The sequence below is a fragment of the Lepidochelys olivacea genome (assembly GCF_965140295.1).
Source record: "Lepidochelys olivacea isolate rLepOli2 genome assembly, chromosome: 1".
NCBI classification, from domain to species: Eukaryota; Metazoa; Chordata; order Testudines; family Cheloniidae; genus Lepidochelys; species Lepidochelys olivacea.
Window position 1 is genome coordinate 54,289,589 of NC_140411.1, and position 17,378 is coordinate 54,306,966.

At 38.2% G+C, this 17,378-nt stretch overlaps 1 protein-coding gene across 7 annotated transcripts in view; it reads right to left on the bottom strand.

Moving 5' to 3' along the window:
- Positions 1-4,505: 4,505 nt before the first annotated feature.
- POSTN (periostin) overlaps positions 4,506-17,378 on the bottom strand; it is a 49,884-nt gene continuing 37,011 nt past the window's right edge. For 4 of the 7 annotated variants that reach the window (XM_084619227.1, XM_084619229.1, XM_084619228.1 and 1 more), the window contains 7 exons: positions 17,027-17,104; positions 13,637-13,726; positions 12,703-12,783; positions 11,994-12,074; positions 9,651-9,737; positions 6,679-6,720; positions 4,506-5,714 (listed from right to left, as the gene is read on the bottom strand). In XM_084619227.1, coding sequence (XP_084475353.1) covers positions 5,677-5,714; positions 6,679-6,720; positions 9,651-9,737; positions 11,994-12,074; positions 12,703-12,783; positions 13,637-13,726; positions 17,027-17,104 — 497 coding nt within the window. In that variant the 3' untranslated portion in view covers positions 4,506-5,676. Of the gene's footprint in view, positions 5,715-6,678; positions 6,721-9,589; positions 9,738-11,993; positions 12,075-12,702; positions 12,784-13,636; positions 13,727-17,026; positions 17,105-17,378 lie in introns of all 7 variants that reach the window. The other 3 variants (XR_014710242.1, XM_084619230.1, XM_084619232.1) reach the window with 3 other exon arrangements.

A 17,378-nucleotide genomic window follows, 5' to 3' on the forward strand; every position in this document is an offset into this window, starting at 1 on the left:
TGTAGGGTGAATTTTTGCCATTTTCATCAAATAATTTATTAGACAATATATTTTGTAGTAGTTCACCGGCTTTATAGCTAATCATAGCTATCATCTGGCAAATAATAGCAACATTTATTGACTAATTCATTTGCTAAATATTTTTTGAGTATTTATCCAGTACTAATTGTATACAGCTTTGAAAAAACTGCAAGCAGAATAACATACATAATACTAATCTTAATTAAATTATGACACTATACATGTTTGTTGTCTTGTTGTATAAAAAAAAACAGGTATTTTTTGAAAGGGCTCTGTAGAATGTCATCCTAAGAACTGCAGTAATACGTTGGCACACTGGTAATCTTGTGAAAGTCTCTGTAATTCTCTTGACACAAATAGGATTTCAATGAAATGGAATGGAAATCCAAAAAATAATGCAAACCATATTTCTTCAGAAACTAGAGGCCTAATCTCTTTAAAATAATGTTATACTATAGAATACTTTTTTAAAAAAAGGCCATAGAGAATAACTTATGGAAAGTTTTTGATGTGATGGTGTGTTGGTCTTTATAAAATGCCAAAATGGAAAGTTCATAGTCATAGATTTTAAGACCAGAAGGGACCATGCATCATCCTGCATGGCTACGTCTACACTGCAATCTAGGGCTGTGATTCCTCTGCTTGTGTTTACACACTTGTGCTAGCTCTTGTTAAGCTAGTGAGAATATAAGTAGTGTTGTAGCATGGGTAACAGCAGCAGAGCAGAGCTGAGCTAGACCAAGTGCATGCCAGCCAGTTTAGCACGGCTCAGCCATGCCTCCACGCTAGCTCAGAGAGACCTAGTGCAAGTACGTGTACACGAGATTGGCGGGGCGGTTACACCCTTATCTCATAGTGTAGACATAGCCTATTAATGAAGTGACAAATACCTAGATGATCCTAGCAAGTGTCCTGTGCCCTATGCTGCAGAGGAAGCAAAAAAAGAAATAAAAATAAAAAAGAAATGGGCACTACCAATCTGCCCCGGCGGGAAATCTCTTCCCAGCTCCCCTTCTCCAGCATGGGGGCCAGTAGACTGCCAAAGTTTACTCTTCTAAGGCCTAACTTGGGATCTAAGGGTGGGTCTGCTAATTACTAACACCTTAACCATGCTAACCTAGGCAGGAAGGGTGAGAGAAATGGTTGTCTGCAGACTGAGGCTGGCACACCCATTGAACAAGACACAGAAAGCATGCTGCGGCCTCATCCTCAGATAGTGGTAACTGGGCTGAATGGAGCTCACTAAAGCTTGCAAGGAAATATTAGGCAATGGAAATATGCAGATAGGCCTTTTTTGTTTTATGCCTTTGCTCTGCGTACTTCATACCGTTGTTGTGAAGATGTTGTTTTTGAGTCGCTTTAATCAGCTAGTTGGTCCCAGGCTCCCAGAGGGCTTGCAGGTGCCAAATTCAGCTGAGCCTGTTTCATTATTATGTTGGGAAACATGGAGGCTGGAGCCCAGAGACCCAGTCTAAGTGTGGCTAATACCACATAGTTACACCCAAGGAGGTAAAGATAGCCAGAGTACCCTTGAGGGCCTAAATTGCAGCTTGCTCAGTAACCATGACAATTTTATATCAGCATAATTATCCACATTTTTCTTTCACTGAAAACACATCTTCTTACTGACTTAAGTGAGCCAACAATCACACTTTATAACCTAGCCTTGCAGAAGGGTGTATTTGATGATCTGCCAGGTCTGTTCCAGGACGTTATTTCTGTCCTAAGTTCCTTCTTCTTTCCACATTTTCAGCTTTGTGTTTTCTTTCATGCTATTCTACATGTTCAGAAGAATATCCCCCATGCTTCCCCACAATTCCTGTGTACCAATTGTCCTTTTCTTTCAAATTCTTCTTTAAAAAAAAAGTTCTTGACACTTTCCTACGCTGATCTCAACTCTAACAACATTTTCACACTTTGTAGGGCTGAAACTATATTTTTGCTTATTTCTGTGTTTGGGCCAACACAGAAGAAGTTTCTTCTGGCTTGACATGTCAGAGGTCATTGTCCCTTGACTCCTTGGCTATGTTACTATGATGACACCTGTTTTATGAACTGTTATCTGCTAAAGTTTGGGGTTGGGGCATACCGGCTGAACTGTTTTATTGATCCGTCTATAGAGGCAAAGTTACCGACGGTCTAAATGAATGGACTCATTGGTGGCTGGTGGGACATCATTTTTTCCTCATGACTATCAGTAGAGTTCCCCCTCAATGCCAGCTCCCTTTTCTCATCCTCACAGATTACCTTGTTCTATAGATGACATGGTATGGGTGAACTGATAGAGTAATGGTTGCAAAGATTTTGTTCTGAGCCTGATAGCTTGAGACAATGAGGTCTTTGGGAGCAGTTTTTTGTGTGTGTTTTTTAATTGCGGAGTGGGAGGGGACAGCGGTTGCACATGGATGAACTTTTTCACAAGCTATATTAGGTATAGACTTACTGTCAGTCTCAAGAACTTTTGCCATTGCAACTGTTTCTCTCGCACATGTGTAATATGAGCCTTGAAAAGAAGATTCCCCATACTTTCTCCCACAAAGTGCTGTGAGGTTGTGATAGTACTATAAATGATCTTTATCTACATTCTTTTTATCTCTGAGGGAGTTCCTCTGTAGACCCCAGCATCATGTGTAATAAGTGAAAATGTTATAGGAGATGTAGAGAGTTATAGGAAATGTGAGTTGTGGTGGCTAATGTTTTGGGCAAGTAGGTGCATGTGTGCACACACAGATCACACAGAGTTTGATTTTTCTTAATTTAGAAGTGTTGAGAAGAAGACAGAATCTTGCTTTGACAGCTGGAAAAAAATTCCATTGAAAGGGTGTATATAGTACAGTTGGGTATATACAGTCTGTACTAAACTAAGCATTCAAAATGAAAGGCACATTTTAGCTCCATTTAAGGAAATGAAAATGTTGAAATGAGTTTCGCTTAATATAATCCATACCATATATGTTGGTGTATTACCTAAAGTGGAAGTAAACAAAACTACATACTTTAGTGAATAGTGAAGGTATTTGCTTGAAGGCATCAAAAAAGTTTGTGAGACACAAAGAGATACAAAAAATAAACACTTCTCCAGAGTAAGACTGTTTGTTACCATTTTAAGAATTAGGTAAATTGGGATGTGAATCGTTGAAGCAGAAAGCGGGGGGCAGCTGTGGTCTGGCTTTGCTCCTTCTCCTCCTCCTCTCTGGTGAAAAAGATATCAGTCCCTCTTCATCAATTCCCCTATCTGGAATCTTCTGTAAGCTCCTGTCCAGATCCCCTATTTCCCTCACAGGTCTCTTGGAGGCAGGCAGAAGAGCAGAGGTCTCAAAGTTGCAGGCCATGAGTTCCTATCTTGCAAAACACACCAGACTATGCAGGTCAGTGTGACAGGGAGGCTGAACCAGCTGGACTGTGGAACATACAGTTGAGAGCTTAGGGGAAATGTGCTAAAACTGGCCTTTTCGTGGGCAGCCTCCACCAGCAGAGCTCATATACAGCCCTGGCAAGAATTTAAAGCTGTCCTCCTGCCAAGGCATAAAATCAGTGGAGCTATGCTGATATACAACCACTGAGGATCTGGTCCCCAGTTTTAAAGGGCACCCAACATATTAAGTCACCATATAAATTCCTAGATACTAGGATTAGTCCAGTAAGATACTATATTAGTCCAGTAAGACTAAATGGTCTATCAGGTGCTGACAGCATAACTACCCCTGTCAGTCACTAGTTGATTGACAAAGGACTGCTATGGAGTGTTTTAGGGCCTGATCCATAGCCCCTTGAATTCAGTGGGAGACTTTCTGTTGACTTCAAGGGGCTATGGATTATGTACTTACAGAGTTGTGCTGCTAAAACTCGATGTAACGCTGACAGACCCTGGTCATTGGTGGGCAGGATTAAACCTGGGACCTCTGGAGTTTAGTGCATGAGCCTCTAGTGCATGAGCTAAAAGCCAGCTGGCTGTTAGCTAAGGCTGTAGAGCAGACTTATTTAACTCTCTCTAAGGGCAGGTCTTGGCGGGTAGTGATCAATCTATAGTGATCTATCGCAATAAATCGATCCCCAAACGCGCTCCCTGTTGACTCCAGAACTCCAGCTCACAAGAGGTGGAAGTGGAGTCGACGGGGGAGCGGCAGCGGTCAACTCACCGCCGTCCTCACAGCCAGGTCAGTCAACCTAAGATACGCCGACTTCAGCTACACTATTCGCATAGCTGAAGTTGCGTATCTTAGGTCGACTCCCACCCGCCCAGTGTAGACTAGGGCTAAGTGGTCTCGGTGCCAATAGATGGAACAGAACACCACACCCAGGAGGTGTGTGGGTTACACATACACATTAAGTTTAGGATAAACTCCATATGCTAAGTGGGAAAAAGAAAAAATATACCCGTTTATATGAATGCGTTTGTTTAAAAGTTACCTTGGGGAATCTTAAGAATATTTAGAATTTGCCCTGTCACAAAAGGGTTTACTTACAAATAAAAAGAAGCATAATTCAGCCAGTTTTTTAATGAGTATTTGTTTCGAAACAGAAGAATAATAGCACATCTAATGACTCCTCCTAAACCTTGGTTCTGCAGAATTAAGGCACCTTGAAGAAATGTTTTTTTTTCTTTCTTCTCAAATAGTTGCATTCCAACATTTGACATAAAAATATTGCAAAAGGCAAATGACTTAAACATTTTATGAGTACAAAACTGGAGTTATAAAAATGACATAATTTACAAACAAACCCACATTAGTACCAGACATTAGCAAAGCATGTTTGATATAAAAGCTTTCATATCAAGCCCCAATTATTGTTATGCTTGTTTCCATGCAGAGGTAACAGTTTGCATACATTTTATTTATCCCTTATGCTTTAACAATTCAAGGGCTCATTCTTACTTAAAATGTTATCCCTTTAGTATCTTAAGTTTTGTGTCTGCTATAGGATTCCTATAATAGGAATTATTTTTATTAATAGATGAAAATGTCACCAGCACAATCCTACACCAAATAAATTTTAGGAAATTCATTTGTGATTTTTTTAGAAAATCCTTTAGCCATATTACCAGGAAATGTTTGAATATGTAATGCAGAACTAGATGATACATTTAATATATGGTATAATTGTTAATTTAAAAAAGGTAATGTTTTTGGTGTCATAATGACATTAAAAACATGATGAAAGTTGACATCAAAATGCATGATATTACTGAACCAAAAGTGCTAGATTTATAGAACTCGCCCTAGATTACCCATCATCAAGTCACCAAAATGATATATTTCTAGAAATGATCTAATTTCATGTATATTTCTCATTTATAAGAAATAATAAAATTTACATTCTGAAATGTTCCCTGCTCAGTTTGAGCCCAATTCTGTAAACACTTATTACCAGGCATAGGGTGAAATCCTGGCTCCGCTGACATCAATGGGAGTTTTGCTATTGACTTCTGTGCGGCCAGCATTTCACTCTAAATAATGCTTCTCATGCTAGTGGGCACGAAGCCCAGTAGTGAATGTTTACACTATCAGACCCTTTGTGTGGGCTCATGGTTCAGTTTATACTTGATTAGCAAATGACACATTCCTTTTGATTTTATTTTAAAACAACTTCTTTTCCTTTCAAAGATCAGGCTATTCATTTTTAGTTCTATGGACTCTATCTCACTGGAAAGCTCTAAGGACGAACTAGCCTTGTCCTTCTCCGTGGTGTTCCTAGTGGCAAAACATAATAGGAGAAAGTTATTTGCAAATATAATGGATAGTCAATAGGTCAGTAAAGTATTTAAAAAATTAATTTGTCCTAAATCCGTTCTTGCTTCTTCAAATAGCCCAATGGAAGTCAACAGATCTGACTTTGAACTTCATGGACATCTACTCATTTGATAATAGGCTACACTAAAACCCTGGATCCAAATACCCCCAAACTTTGAGAATACTTGGAATCTAGACCCCTCTTAATCCCATATCTAGTTTTAGTGGGACAAATCCTGAGGCCCTTACACAGTTATTATTTATTCCTTATGCCAGCAAAATTCTTAATGACTTCACCATATCAGTGCTGCAGGCCAAATGCAACCCAACTATCTTCCAGTGATGCCCATCTGCTACTCCAGTAAAAGCTAACGATGTTACACAAACCCATCTGAGGACATCATTTAGAGACAATGGGCTTCCACTAGTGTAGCCAAGGGTATGACTGGCTTATCTTTGCTGCAGCTGCCAATTCATGAGAAACAAAGTATCTAGCTTGACTTTCAGATGTCACATTGAGTTGCAGGCCTGGCAGTTAGCAAAGTAAAAAGCATCCTTTTACTTATCAAGCAACCAAGGTTGATATCAAATTTGTGAAACACAATAAAGATGGAACTCCACAATGCCATTTTTATAAAGCCTGTATTCAGAGTCGAAGTACTGGTTAATACCTTTTCACTATTCAACCTTTGTTTCAATAAATGAAATCTGCAACCCTGTTTATACAGAGCAAAGTCCCTAGGAGTTGTTTTTCAGGCATATTAGTGTTTTAAAAAAACATTAACATTACCAACCTTGCAAAAGAACACAGTGAAAAATGACTACCGTTCTTTTTACTGGAATGTATTTTAGTCTCAGGAAAGGTTTATTGTCTTAAAAATATCCTTCGAAAAAGTATAATATGAAAATGCTTCCTTTCCTGTACCTTGTGCCTTTTTGGGTGGTTTTGGTCTCCTTGCTGGTGCTTCTACAAAATAGAAATATTGCAGTCAGGAATGATTTATAAACAAGTATTTGAATTAGAGTTCAATTCTAATTCAAATCAACAGCTGATTTGAAACTCATAGCTTAAAAAATGAAGTCAACACTGTTGTAGGTATTTAACAAGTTTGGGATTACTGATGACCTGCAACACAAAGGCTTGTACTAAGAAAAAATTATAAAACATTGTCATTTTGTTCATTCTACAAATCATAACAAAAAAATCCTTTAAAACTACAGAATTATCCCTAATGTGAGTTAGGATGATTGTGCTGCTGACAAGCTATTTTTTCCTGGAAAGGGTAGTTGATAACTCACTGATAACTAATTGATAACTTACTGATATCAGAAGATAAACATAAGACCTGTACTGTTTTTTATAGTTCTTAAAGATGAACCATCCCTGAGATGCTAGTTGGAAATTCCAAATAACCATGTACAGTGCAGTCAGCATTGTGATGTCGCAGCACCGTTGTATATACAATTTAGATTCCCAGAATTCCCTTCTTTTGAGATGAGAGGCTTACAGGTAAGATGTTGGAGAGGCACTCTTAATTAATAGACGTTTTTCAAAATATCCATTTGATCTGTGACTCTACAGGCATTTGCTAAATGTTGTAACCCACATCTGTAGATTAGTGCAAGAAAACATAAATATGAGACAAATTCCAGAGGAAGAAAAACAAATATTCTCTGACATCCTCACTGCAGATCTTGCCACGGATATTACATGCATGGAATGCCTGTTAATGTCAATAGGAGTTCTGAACATGTAAGGGAGACCAAAATATTAGAGTCAAGATCCATTGATCTGAGTGGAGAGTTTTCCCCTTAGAATCCATCAGCCGACTAAGGCTGTATTTACTAACACATGCAGTTAACTAGCTTTGCACTTTACTTTGTTTACCTTAACACTTTGATTTCTTTGAAGTCACTTCACAATGAACAGCAGGCTACACTAGTTTCTCGCACCTATCTACAGTCTTCACTTCTATTTTCACTGGATTACAAGCAAAGTAAAGTTTTGAAGTTCTGCACTGGGGAATAGTGAGTCTCAAGCTCCCTACATCACTTGAAAGTGTGGAAGATGTGTGCAGAAAATGGCTGATTCAGACACATGGTCTTAAGTGCAAGCCTCACCATGCTAATCAGGTCCCCCTTTAGGGACATATCCTCCCAGCTGAGGTTGTTCACTGAATTAAGTTACATCAGCTATTAGGCTCAAAGCTACTGGGCATCTCTCTCACTGATGGAAGATCAGACTTCTCTGCCTTCCCTGTCCTGCTTATCACTGAAGTTATACACACAATGCTCCACATCTTCTTTGTGTATGATCAAACCCGGAGTTTACTGCGCACCATTATGCAGTATATGTCCTATAAGTATCTATACCGGGGTGGCCAAACTTACTGACCCGCCGAACCACATATGACAATCTTCACATGTTTGAGAGCTGGGACGTGCCTGCCAGGGCTCAGGGCTGTGGGAAGGTGAGTGTTGGGACTCCAGCCCCATGGGAGGTGCTTGCCAGGGCTTGGAGCTTCAACCCTGCTTCTGATAAAGCCCTGAGCCCCTTCTCCTTGCTGGGCAGAGCCCAAAGCTCCTCCATCCCCACGTTTGGTAGGTGGAGAATGGGGGGAGGAGTATGGGAAGTTTTGCAAGCCACGCTTTAACTGTAAAAGAGCCACATGCAACTCGCGAGCCATGGTTTGGCCACCCCTAATCTATACAGATGTATCATGAGTCCTGTAAACACAAATACGACACTTCATTTTGAACAATTAAAATGTGAATATTTATGTAAAAAACAACCAACCAAACAAATCCTCTGGTATATTGTAAATTTATCCTCTGAATTTCTTTCACATTTGCAAAATCCATTAAGTTAACATAAGTTGAAAATATAGTTGAAACAAATTAATTTCTTGGTACTTCAGATAGCATGAGAAACTTCATTCACCAGAAACTATATTTGTTTCTATGTATCCTATATCTGGAATGTGAACAGTTAAGAAATAGATAAACTTTAGCAACGGATCTTGAATGATTAGAAATGCTAGTTCAAAGAGGACACACAAAAATATCACAAGAAATCACTGCTTTGTTTTAACTCACAGTAGGTGAGTTAGGTGAGCAACTTACAAGTAACTGCAAGTTAAACTAGAACATCTAAATTCAGCCCAGGCATAAGCCAGGAATGAATGTGGTCCCTAAGAATTTCATTGCATACTCCAGTGATTCTCAACCTTTTTAATACTGGGATCCCACTGGAACCACAGGTGCTGGAACTAGGAGTCCTGCCGCATCCCCTGGCTTGAAGTGGTTTCCATCATATACAGGGTTTACAGTTTGGTTCAATGGCTCTCAGCACCCCCGTTATACAGATTGTTCCAGAACATCTAACTGGAACCTCCTTCCCATTTAACAATATGAGAAGGGAAGAATGATTGCAACCCACCACCTGTTTATGTCCCTTCTCCCCCCCCCCTCCCCCGGGATTGTGACCCCGCAGTTGAGAACTCCTAGCCTAATGGATGGACATTGAAACAGGAAACAAACTAAAGTTACTGAGAACTTACATATTCTTCTCATAGTGCTGCTCACAAAAAAGGCAGTAAGTTTATTATGCTCATTTTCCAGTATTCTTGCCCAGATTTTGCAGCTAGACCTTTTTCTTTGCCTACTACACATGGCAATTAATTTATTTAGGATAAACCTCAAAATAAACTTTGCAGAGAGTCATTTCAATGTCAGCGTATGATCAAATCCTTTAAAAAAATTGTCAAAACTCTTCCTGCTAAAACTGTAGTTTCGGAGCTAAACAACTTATGTGCACAAACACTATAAAACCCCACCTGGGATGATCACTGCAGATGAAGATGGTCTCAGTGCTTTTGCATTATTAGACAAACTAACCTTCCAGATGGACTTCCTTGATTTCTCTCTCGATAATCTGTGGCTCTCCCTCAATTACTTTAGTAACCTTGGTGTACTCAGTTCCAGCTATGATAAGCATTAAAAACAAATGAGTTAAATCTGGGATAGCATTTTTCAATATGAAGGGTGCCTGGTCAGGACACATTTCATTCTGGGGGCATAGTGGTGAGCAGGATGCCATGTTATAAGCATTGTACAATCCTGCCAATTTTCTCAACCCTGACACTGGGGAGTCTCCTTCTCTAGGGCTGAACTGGGGCTTTGTTTCAACAAAGCCTGCCTAGTGCAGAAAGCTCTGCTGGATTATATATAATTTTATAACAGCCCATTAGAGAGCATGTTCCTTTGCACAAAGGCAAGACATACATTTGTGACTGGACTCAGGTTTGTTCAAGTGCTTGGGGAATTCTCTGTTGTAAAACAGAAGTGCTCTGATGCAGTCAGAGGGAGCAGGGAGCCATCACCACCATTATTACAGAAGCCACAATGCAGCATGTGTAGCTGTTCTTCTTGGCTAGAACTACTGTACTGTGGTGTAAAAGACTTGATTAAAACATGGAAAAGTGTAGAGAAGACTGAAGAAAAACCGATAATCCGCTCATTTGCTCCATTACATAAAGCAAGAGGCTTTTACTAACTACCTTATGATAGCAAGGAGAAGAAAAGAATTCAAGAGACTATGTTGTATTACCCAATTTATTACTAATACTCAATGTATCACCATTATATAAATCTGTAGAGTCATATAGCTTTAGAAATCAATTGTATTTAATTGCAGAGCTTGATAATTTAGGGCAATAGCTAGATACCGAAGAGATCCAAGGTGTCAGGCCACTCTAATTCACAACTTTAGAGCTTTGCACACCCCTAGGGCATAAATTCAGCATTTTTGACTTCTGCACCTCCACTGTAGACAATGGAATTTAGTCCAGTGCTTCTAATTTGTCTGCTATATCTTTTGTAATTTTTCAATTTAATTTTAAAATAGCTTTAACTGAATTTAGTGCAGGTAAAAGATAAAAGATGGGTAGCCCTGGAGATTTTACTGCTAATATGTATACACTATATTCAGCAGTAATGCAAGCTTTCCCACACTGCCCTAATCACAGTTCCTTAAATCCTGACCTAGAGAAGCTTATGAGTAAAGATAATGCAGCAGTTCAGGCTCTATGACCAGTCCTTTGCTTGCCTGCTGAGTCTACCAGTTAAGATAAGGTAGACCAATGAGTGTTTACTGTGATGGTTTTACTTTATAAAAGAGCTAAGGGCTATATCCTGTAGCCTTTTCTAAATCCTTACTTAGGCAAATGTTTAAGGCCCAGACTTCAAAGGTATTTAGGTGCCTAATTCCAATGAGAAGTTAGGCATCTAAATGCCTTTGAGAATCTGAGCCTAGTTGAATTTGTCCATAGGATTAGGTCCAGGGTTGTTTGTGACCTACTTCACTGACTTCCAAACTTGTCATTAATAAAAAGATGACAAGAAGAAATGGATTCAATTAATCTAAATCAGAGGTTTTACTGTATGACTTGAGAAATAGACAAATATCCTTTCGAGTTTATTAGTCAGGCCAATACTAAATTTCCCCAGAATACTTGAATTCTTTTTCACTGTCACCTTTGCTACTACAAGTAGTTGTTTTAATCTATGCAGTAAGCAGAATACATTCCATATTTATAGATAAAGAAATAATTTCATATGCACACATTTTTCTACTTTTTTCTACATCCACTGGTTATTTATTGCTAAAACTGTTAGAATTGAGAGAGAGAGGGAGAGAGAGAGAATCATTACCAGGAATGCTATACTTGAAGAGAATTAAAGTTAATATTTTGACCCACATTACCTGTCAGTATTCAAAGAGAGATGCTAAACATGCCTTTGATTGTTAACTTGAGGGCAATGAATATTCATTTCTGGATAACAGAAAAGCATAATGGATTTGTCCTCTTGTAACACTTTCCATTTCATTAGTGTTTCTAAAAGTTAACGATTTCCTGGAAAAAAGGTTTGCAGCTAATGGAATAAATCTTCATTGCTCCCGTAGGTTTGAATTAGGTAACATTTTAAAGACTAAAAAACAAACAAGCTTCTATTTGTTCATTATCAATGTGAGCATGAAAATTGGCTGTTCAAAGTTTGCCATCTTATAGTTCAGGAGGCCTTTTACTTCATTTTTTTTTTTTTTTTTTTGGTGAAGATTTATATTTAAACTAGATCAGCTAGGTCAATCTTTAAAATGTTAAGAGATCAAATTGTCTGAGAGAGGTTTCAATCACCAGAACCTGTTATGTAGAGGTTAGTTGTCATACACTCACTAACCTCCCTGCAGGAGTCTTTTGATTTCTTCATCTTCAAGTAAATGACCATCCCCTTCAATGAATTTGGTCACCTTGGTAACCTCTGAGAGGATACATGTTTACGGCATAAAGTTGATTTACATAAGACATTCAGAATTCTAAATTACATTACATTACATTAACGAACCAAGCTGAATAACTACAAAATCCATTTATTATAAGAAGTTCCATGCCAAACATCCGGTTATCATCATGACAGAAAAGCAATAATTTTGATCAGTTCTCGGTATACAGTATACATGAGCAGTTCCACTTAAAATGAATTGCTAATGAAGTACATATTGAGACAGGTACCAATGATGGGTCATTTGTAGTATGTCTTTCACAGCTGCTTCTGGGACTTCTTTTCTTGTCTTGATGTGGAACTCAACATGTTGAAAAATAAAGCTCTCTACTGCATTTCAAGCACATGTTTATATAGATCCAAACAAGCCTCAACTTTGAGGTTCAGATTTCAAGGAACCCTACATCTTTATAATAGATCAAATAATAGATCAGATCTCAGCACTCCTAAACTTTGGATTGTTTAATCTCTAGCTCTGAACTTGTGGCTTGGGCCCACCTTGTATATGTATATCTATTAAAATTATAAGATGCATAATTTCCAATAATTAAATACCTGGGTGGATCTCATGGTGCCTACATTTTTCTTTGAGAAGAAAAATACTAACCTTCTTCAAGCAATTTCTTCAAATTTTCCTCCGTATCTCCTCTACCACCCGCAGTAATTCGGGTATATTTAATTTCAGGACCTGAAACAAAGTTTAAAAGAGGCAGCATTGAAACAAAGACTACACTGTTGCATTTTAATGTATTTTCTCCTATGAAACATCTAGTATGTTTTTTGTCTTTAACAGAAGCATCATGTTCAAAATTATAATTAAAGAGGACCCCAGAATGCAATATTGAGATCTCCACCCACTCTCCCAAGGTACTTAGTTAGATTCCTAAGAGCTTAAGTTCCATTTTCAAAATGGGAATTAGAAGACTAATTCACGTAAGTGCTTTTGAAAATTTTACCCACCATGCCTATATTTTTTCTTAATTAATGATTTATTATACATTAATTTATTTTAAATCCTAGTAATACATTAATTGCTAATATTAAAATTTTAAATTTAATTTTGGAGATATTGCCACCTTCCCAAATTTTGCTTTATTTGAAATACTGATAAAATTGTCCTTTCCATAGCAGCAATGTGAACTTTTTTTATCCTTTTTCCTCAGAAATCTTCTTATCTTGAAAATGGGCCCATTTTTAAAAAACTCAAAAATATTACTAATAATTAATAATAAAAACCCACCATGGCATACATTAGTGAAATGTTTGCAAAAGACACTCCTTTTTGAAATATAGAAACATGCTGACTTTTGATACTTCTACATTGTGTTTAAAATATTGCAGACACATCTGTGTACAACCCACAGCCAGGAGCTGGCCTTCCCTAGGAGTAGTGGAAGGGCTTAAGAATTTTGGATAGCATTCACCTTTCTGCACAGTGCACCACAAAAGCCAGAGTGGGACCTCAGAAATGCATAGATTGGCCTGGTGCAGAAAGGTAAATTTCAGCCAGTGTGACTAGAAAGGTGCTTCATATAGTTTACCTTGAATAATTCTCTCTTCTGTCACTTCTTTTTCAGTCACTTCCACAGGATGTCCATCAATGATTTTGGTGTATGTTTTAATAATAGGCTCTATAATGATATTTTAAAAATTCAAAGAGACATTACCTCTCTGTACTTATATTGCCTCTCTTCTACCCTTTATTTGTCTTTTCTATTTAGATAGTAAACTCTTCAGGCAGGAACTGTTTCTTACTATGCACCTAGCACCGTGGGGACATGATCTTGATTGGGACCCCTAAGTGATACCGTAATACAAATTAATAATACTGAGAAGAATGGCTCTATGGAGTTGGCCTCAGTGCTTGGATCTGGATCAGGACCTAAGCTTCCCTCAAGTCCAGGGATGGTCATATCCAAAGTTTTGGTTGAGGCCCATATTAGTTAGAAACAATTCAAGGACCTGGGAAAGTGGGCGGAAATGCCAATGTCCACGTGGAAAGTGGAAGTGGATGAAAGTGATCTTGAAATGACAGAGATCATGATTCTAAGGAATGTTAGGAGGGAAAACTGTAGCATAAAGATAATGGATTTCAAGAAAACAGACTTTAGCAAACTCAAGGAGATGGTAGATAAGCTCCCATGGGAAGCAAGTCTAAGGGGAAAAATAGTTTGAGAGAGTTGGCTGTTTTTCAAAGAGACGTTAGTAAGGGCACAAAAGCAAACTATCCCACAGCATTGGAAAGATAGGAAGTATGGCAAGAGACCACCCTGGTTTAACCAGGAGATTTTCAATTATCTTAAACTTTAAAAAGCCCTACAAAAAGTGGAAACTAGGTCTAATTATGAAGGATGAATATAAACAAACAACACAAACATGTAAGGACAAAATTAGAAAGGTCAAGGCACAAAATGAGATTAAACTAGCTAGAGACACAAAGGGTAACAAGAAAACATTCTACAAATACATTAGAAGCAAGAGGTAGACCAAGGACAGGATAGGCCCATTACTCAATGATGGGGGTGGGAAACAATAACAGAAAATGTGGAAATGAAAGAAGTGCTAAATGACATTTTTTGTTTCAGTTTTCACCAAAAAAGGTTAGTGGCAATTGGACGTCGAACATAGTGGAAATGAGGGAGGATCTGAGGGTAAAATAGCGAAAGAACAAGTTAAAAAGTACTTAGACAAGCTAGATGTCTTCAAGTCAGCATGGCCTGATGAAATACACCCTACAGTATTCAAGGAACTGACTTGAGGAGATATCTGAGCCACTAGTGATTGTCTTCAAAAGATCATGGAAGACGGGAGAGATTCCAGAGGATGAGAAGAGGGTGAATATAGTGCCAATCTATAAAAAAGGGGAATAAAGACAACCTGTGGAATTACAGACCAGTCAGCTTAACTTCAGTACCCAGAAAGATAATGGAGCAAATAATTAAGCAATCAATTTGCAAACATCTCTAGAAGATAATAAGGTGACAAGTACATGGATATGTCAAGAACAAGTCATGTCAAACCAACCTAATAGCTTTCTTTGACAAAGTAATTAGCCTTGTGAATAGGGAAGAAGTGGTAGATGTGATATATCTTGACTTTAGTAAGGCTTTTGTTACTGTGTCACATGACCTTCACATAAACGAATGAGGGAAATATAGCCGAGATTGAGCTACTGTAAGGTGGGTGCATAACTGGTTGGAAAACCATTCCTAGAGAGTAGTTATTAGTGGTTCACAGTCAAGCTGGAAGGGCATATAGAGTGGGGTCCCACAGAGATCAGTCCTGGTTCTGGTTATGTTAATTTATCTTCATAAATTATTGAGGTAATGGCTTAGAGAGTACACTTATAAATTTTGCAGATAATACCAAGCTAGGAGGGGTTGCAAGTGCTTTGGAGGATATGATTACAATTCAAAATGAACTGTAGAAATGGATGAACTGGAGAAATTGTCTGAAGTAAACAGGATGAAATTCAATAAAGACAAATGCACAGTACTCCACTTAGGAAGGAACACATACAAAATGGGAAATGACTGCTTAGAAAGGAGTACTGCCGAAAGGGATTTGAGAATTATAGTGGATTGCAGGATAAATATGAGTCAACAGTGTAACACTGTTGCAAAAAAACAAACATCATTCTGGGGTGTATTAGCAAGAATGTTGTAAACAAGTCATAAGATGTAATTCTTCTACTCTCTTCCATGCTGATAAGACCTCATCTAGAGTATTGTACCCAGTTCTGTGCACCATCAGGAAAGATGTGGAAAAACTGGAGAAAGTCCAGAGGAGATCAACACAAATGATTAAAAGTCTAGAAAACATGACCTATGAGGAAAGACCGAAAAAACTGGGTTTGTTTGGCTGGAGAAGAGATGACTGAGTTGGACATGATAACAGTTTTCAAGTATATAAAAGTTTGTTACAAGAAGGAGGGTGAAAAAATTGTTCTTGTTAATCTCTGAGGATAGGAGAAGAAGCAATGGGCTTCAATTGCAGCAAGGGCAGTCAGGTTGGACATTAGGAGAATCTTCCTAATTGTCTGGGTAATTAAGTACTGGAAGAAATTGCCAAGGGAGATTGTGGAATCACCATCATTGGAAGTTTTTAAGAACAGGTTAGATGAACACCCGTCAGGAACTGTCTAGTTATTACTTCTGCTTTGAATTCAGGGGGTGGACTAGATGACCTATTGAGGTCCTTTCCAGTCCTACGCTTCTAAGATTCACTTCTATATCAAAACATATTCACTTTCTATCACTTCTACCTACTGCACTTTAGAAGGCAGGACAACAGCCACCAAACACAATTAAATTGAGACAGATGGCAACCCAGCATGTAAAGTGCTGGAAACATAACATCAGATACAGAACGGAGTCTGGTGGCACCTTAAAGACTAACAGATTTATTTGCGCATAAGCTTTCATGGGCTAGAACCCACTTCATCGGATGCATGGAGTGAAAATTACAGATGCAGGCATTATTATACTGACACATGAAGAGAAGGGAGTTACCTCACAAGTGGTTCTCCACTTCTGTTCCCCTCTCTTCATGTGTCAGTATAATAATGCCTGCATCTGTAATTTTCACTCCATGCATCCAATGAAGTGGGTTCTAGCCCGTGAAAGCTTATGCCCAAATAAATCTGTTAGTCTTTAAGGTGCCACCGGACTCCTTCCTGTTTTTGTGGATACAGACTAACATGGCTACCCCCTGATTCTTGATCAGATACAGTGTATTTGGGAAGAGTTAGGCAAAATCTGTAACAAGTAGGAATTAAATGCTACTATATTTCCTGAATGAAATAATAAAAGCAAATCCGATGACTCATAAAAACCCACATGGCTCTTAATTGAAATAAAACCTGACTTGGAACTATAAAGCTTTCATAAGTACTCTGGCTAATAAAGTCTAGCCGCAGAAAGTTTATTTACCTCCATGAATCACTTTAGTTATTGTCTCGCCTTCTCTGAACAATTTTAATTCTGGTTCCCCTTCGAGCATTTTCGTGCCTGGAAAAAAATATATAATATTCAAATCAGCTAAGGTAGAAAAGGCATTAACACCCTCCACACAAAAACCATAACATATAATATTCCATTTTGATTATTTATTGTTATAATAATACATTTGGATAATGCCAGAGATTTATATGAGAAAATAAAACTAAGTGTATCCATTCATGAGAACAACTGAATAACCTTGCATTTTCTCATACCAGTTGGAGTCATAATATCCCTCACCCTGTTGTATGTTGGGAGTTTAAAGATTTGTTGACTAGCCTCT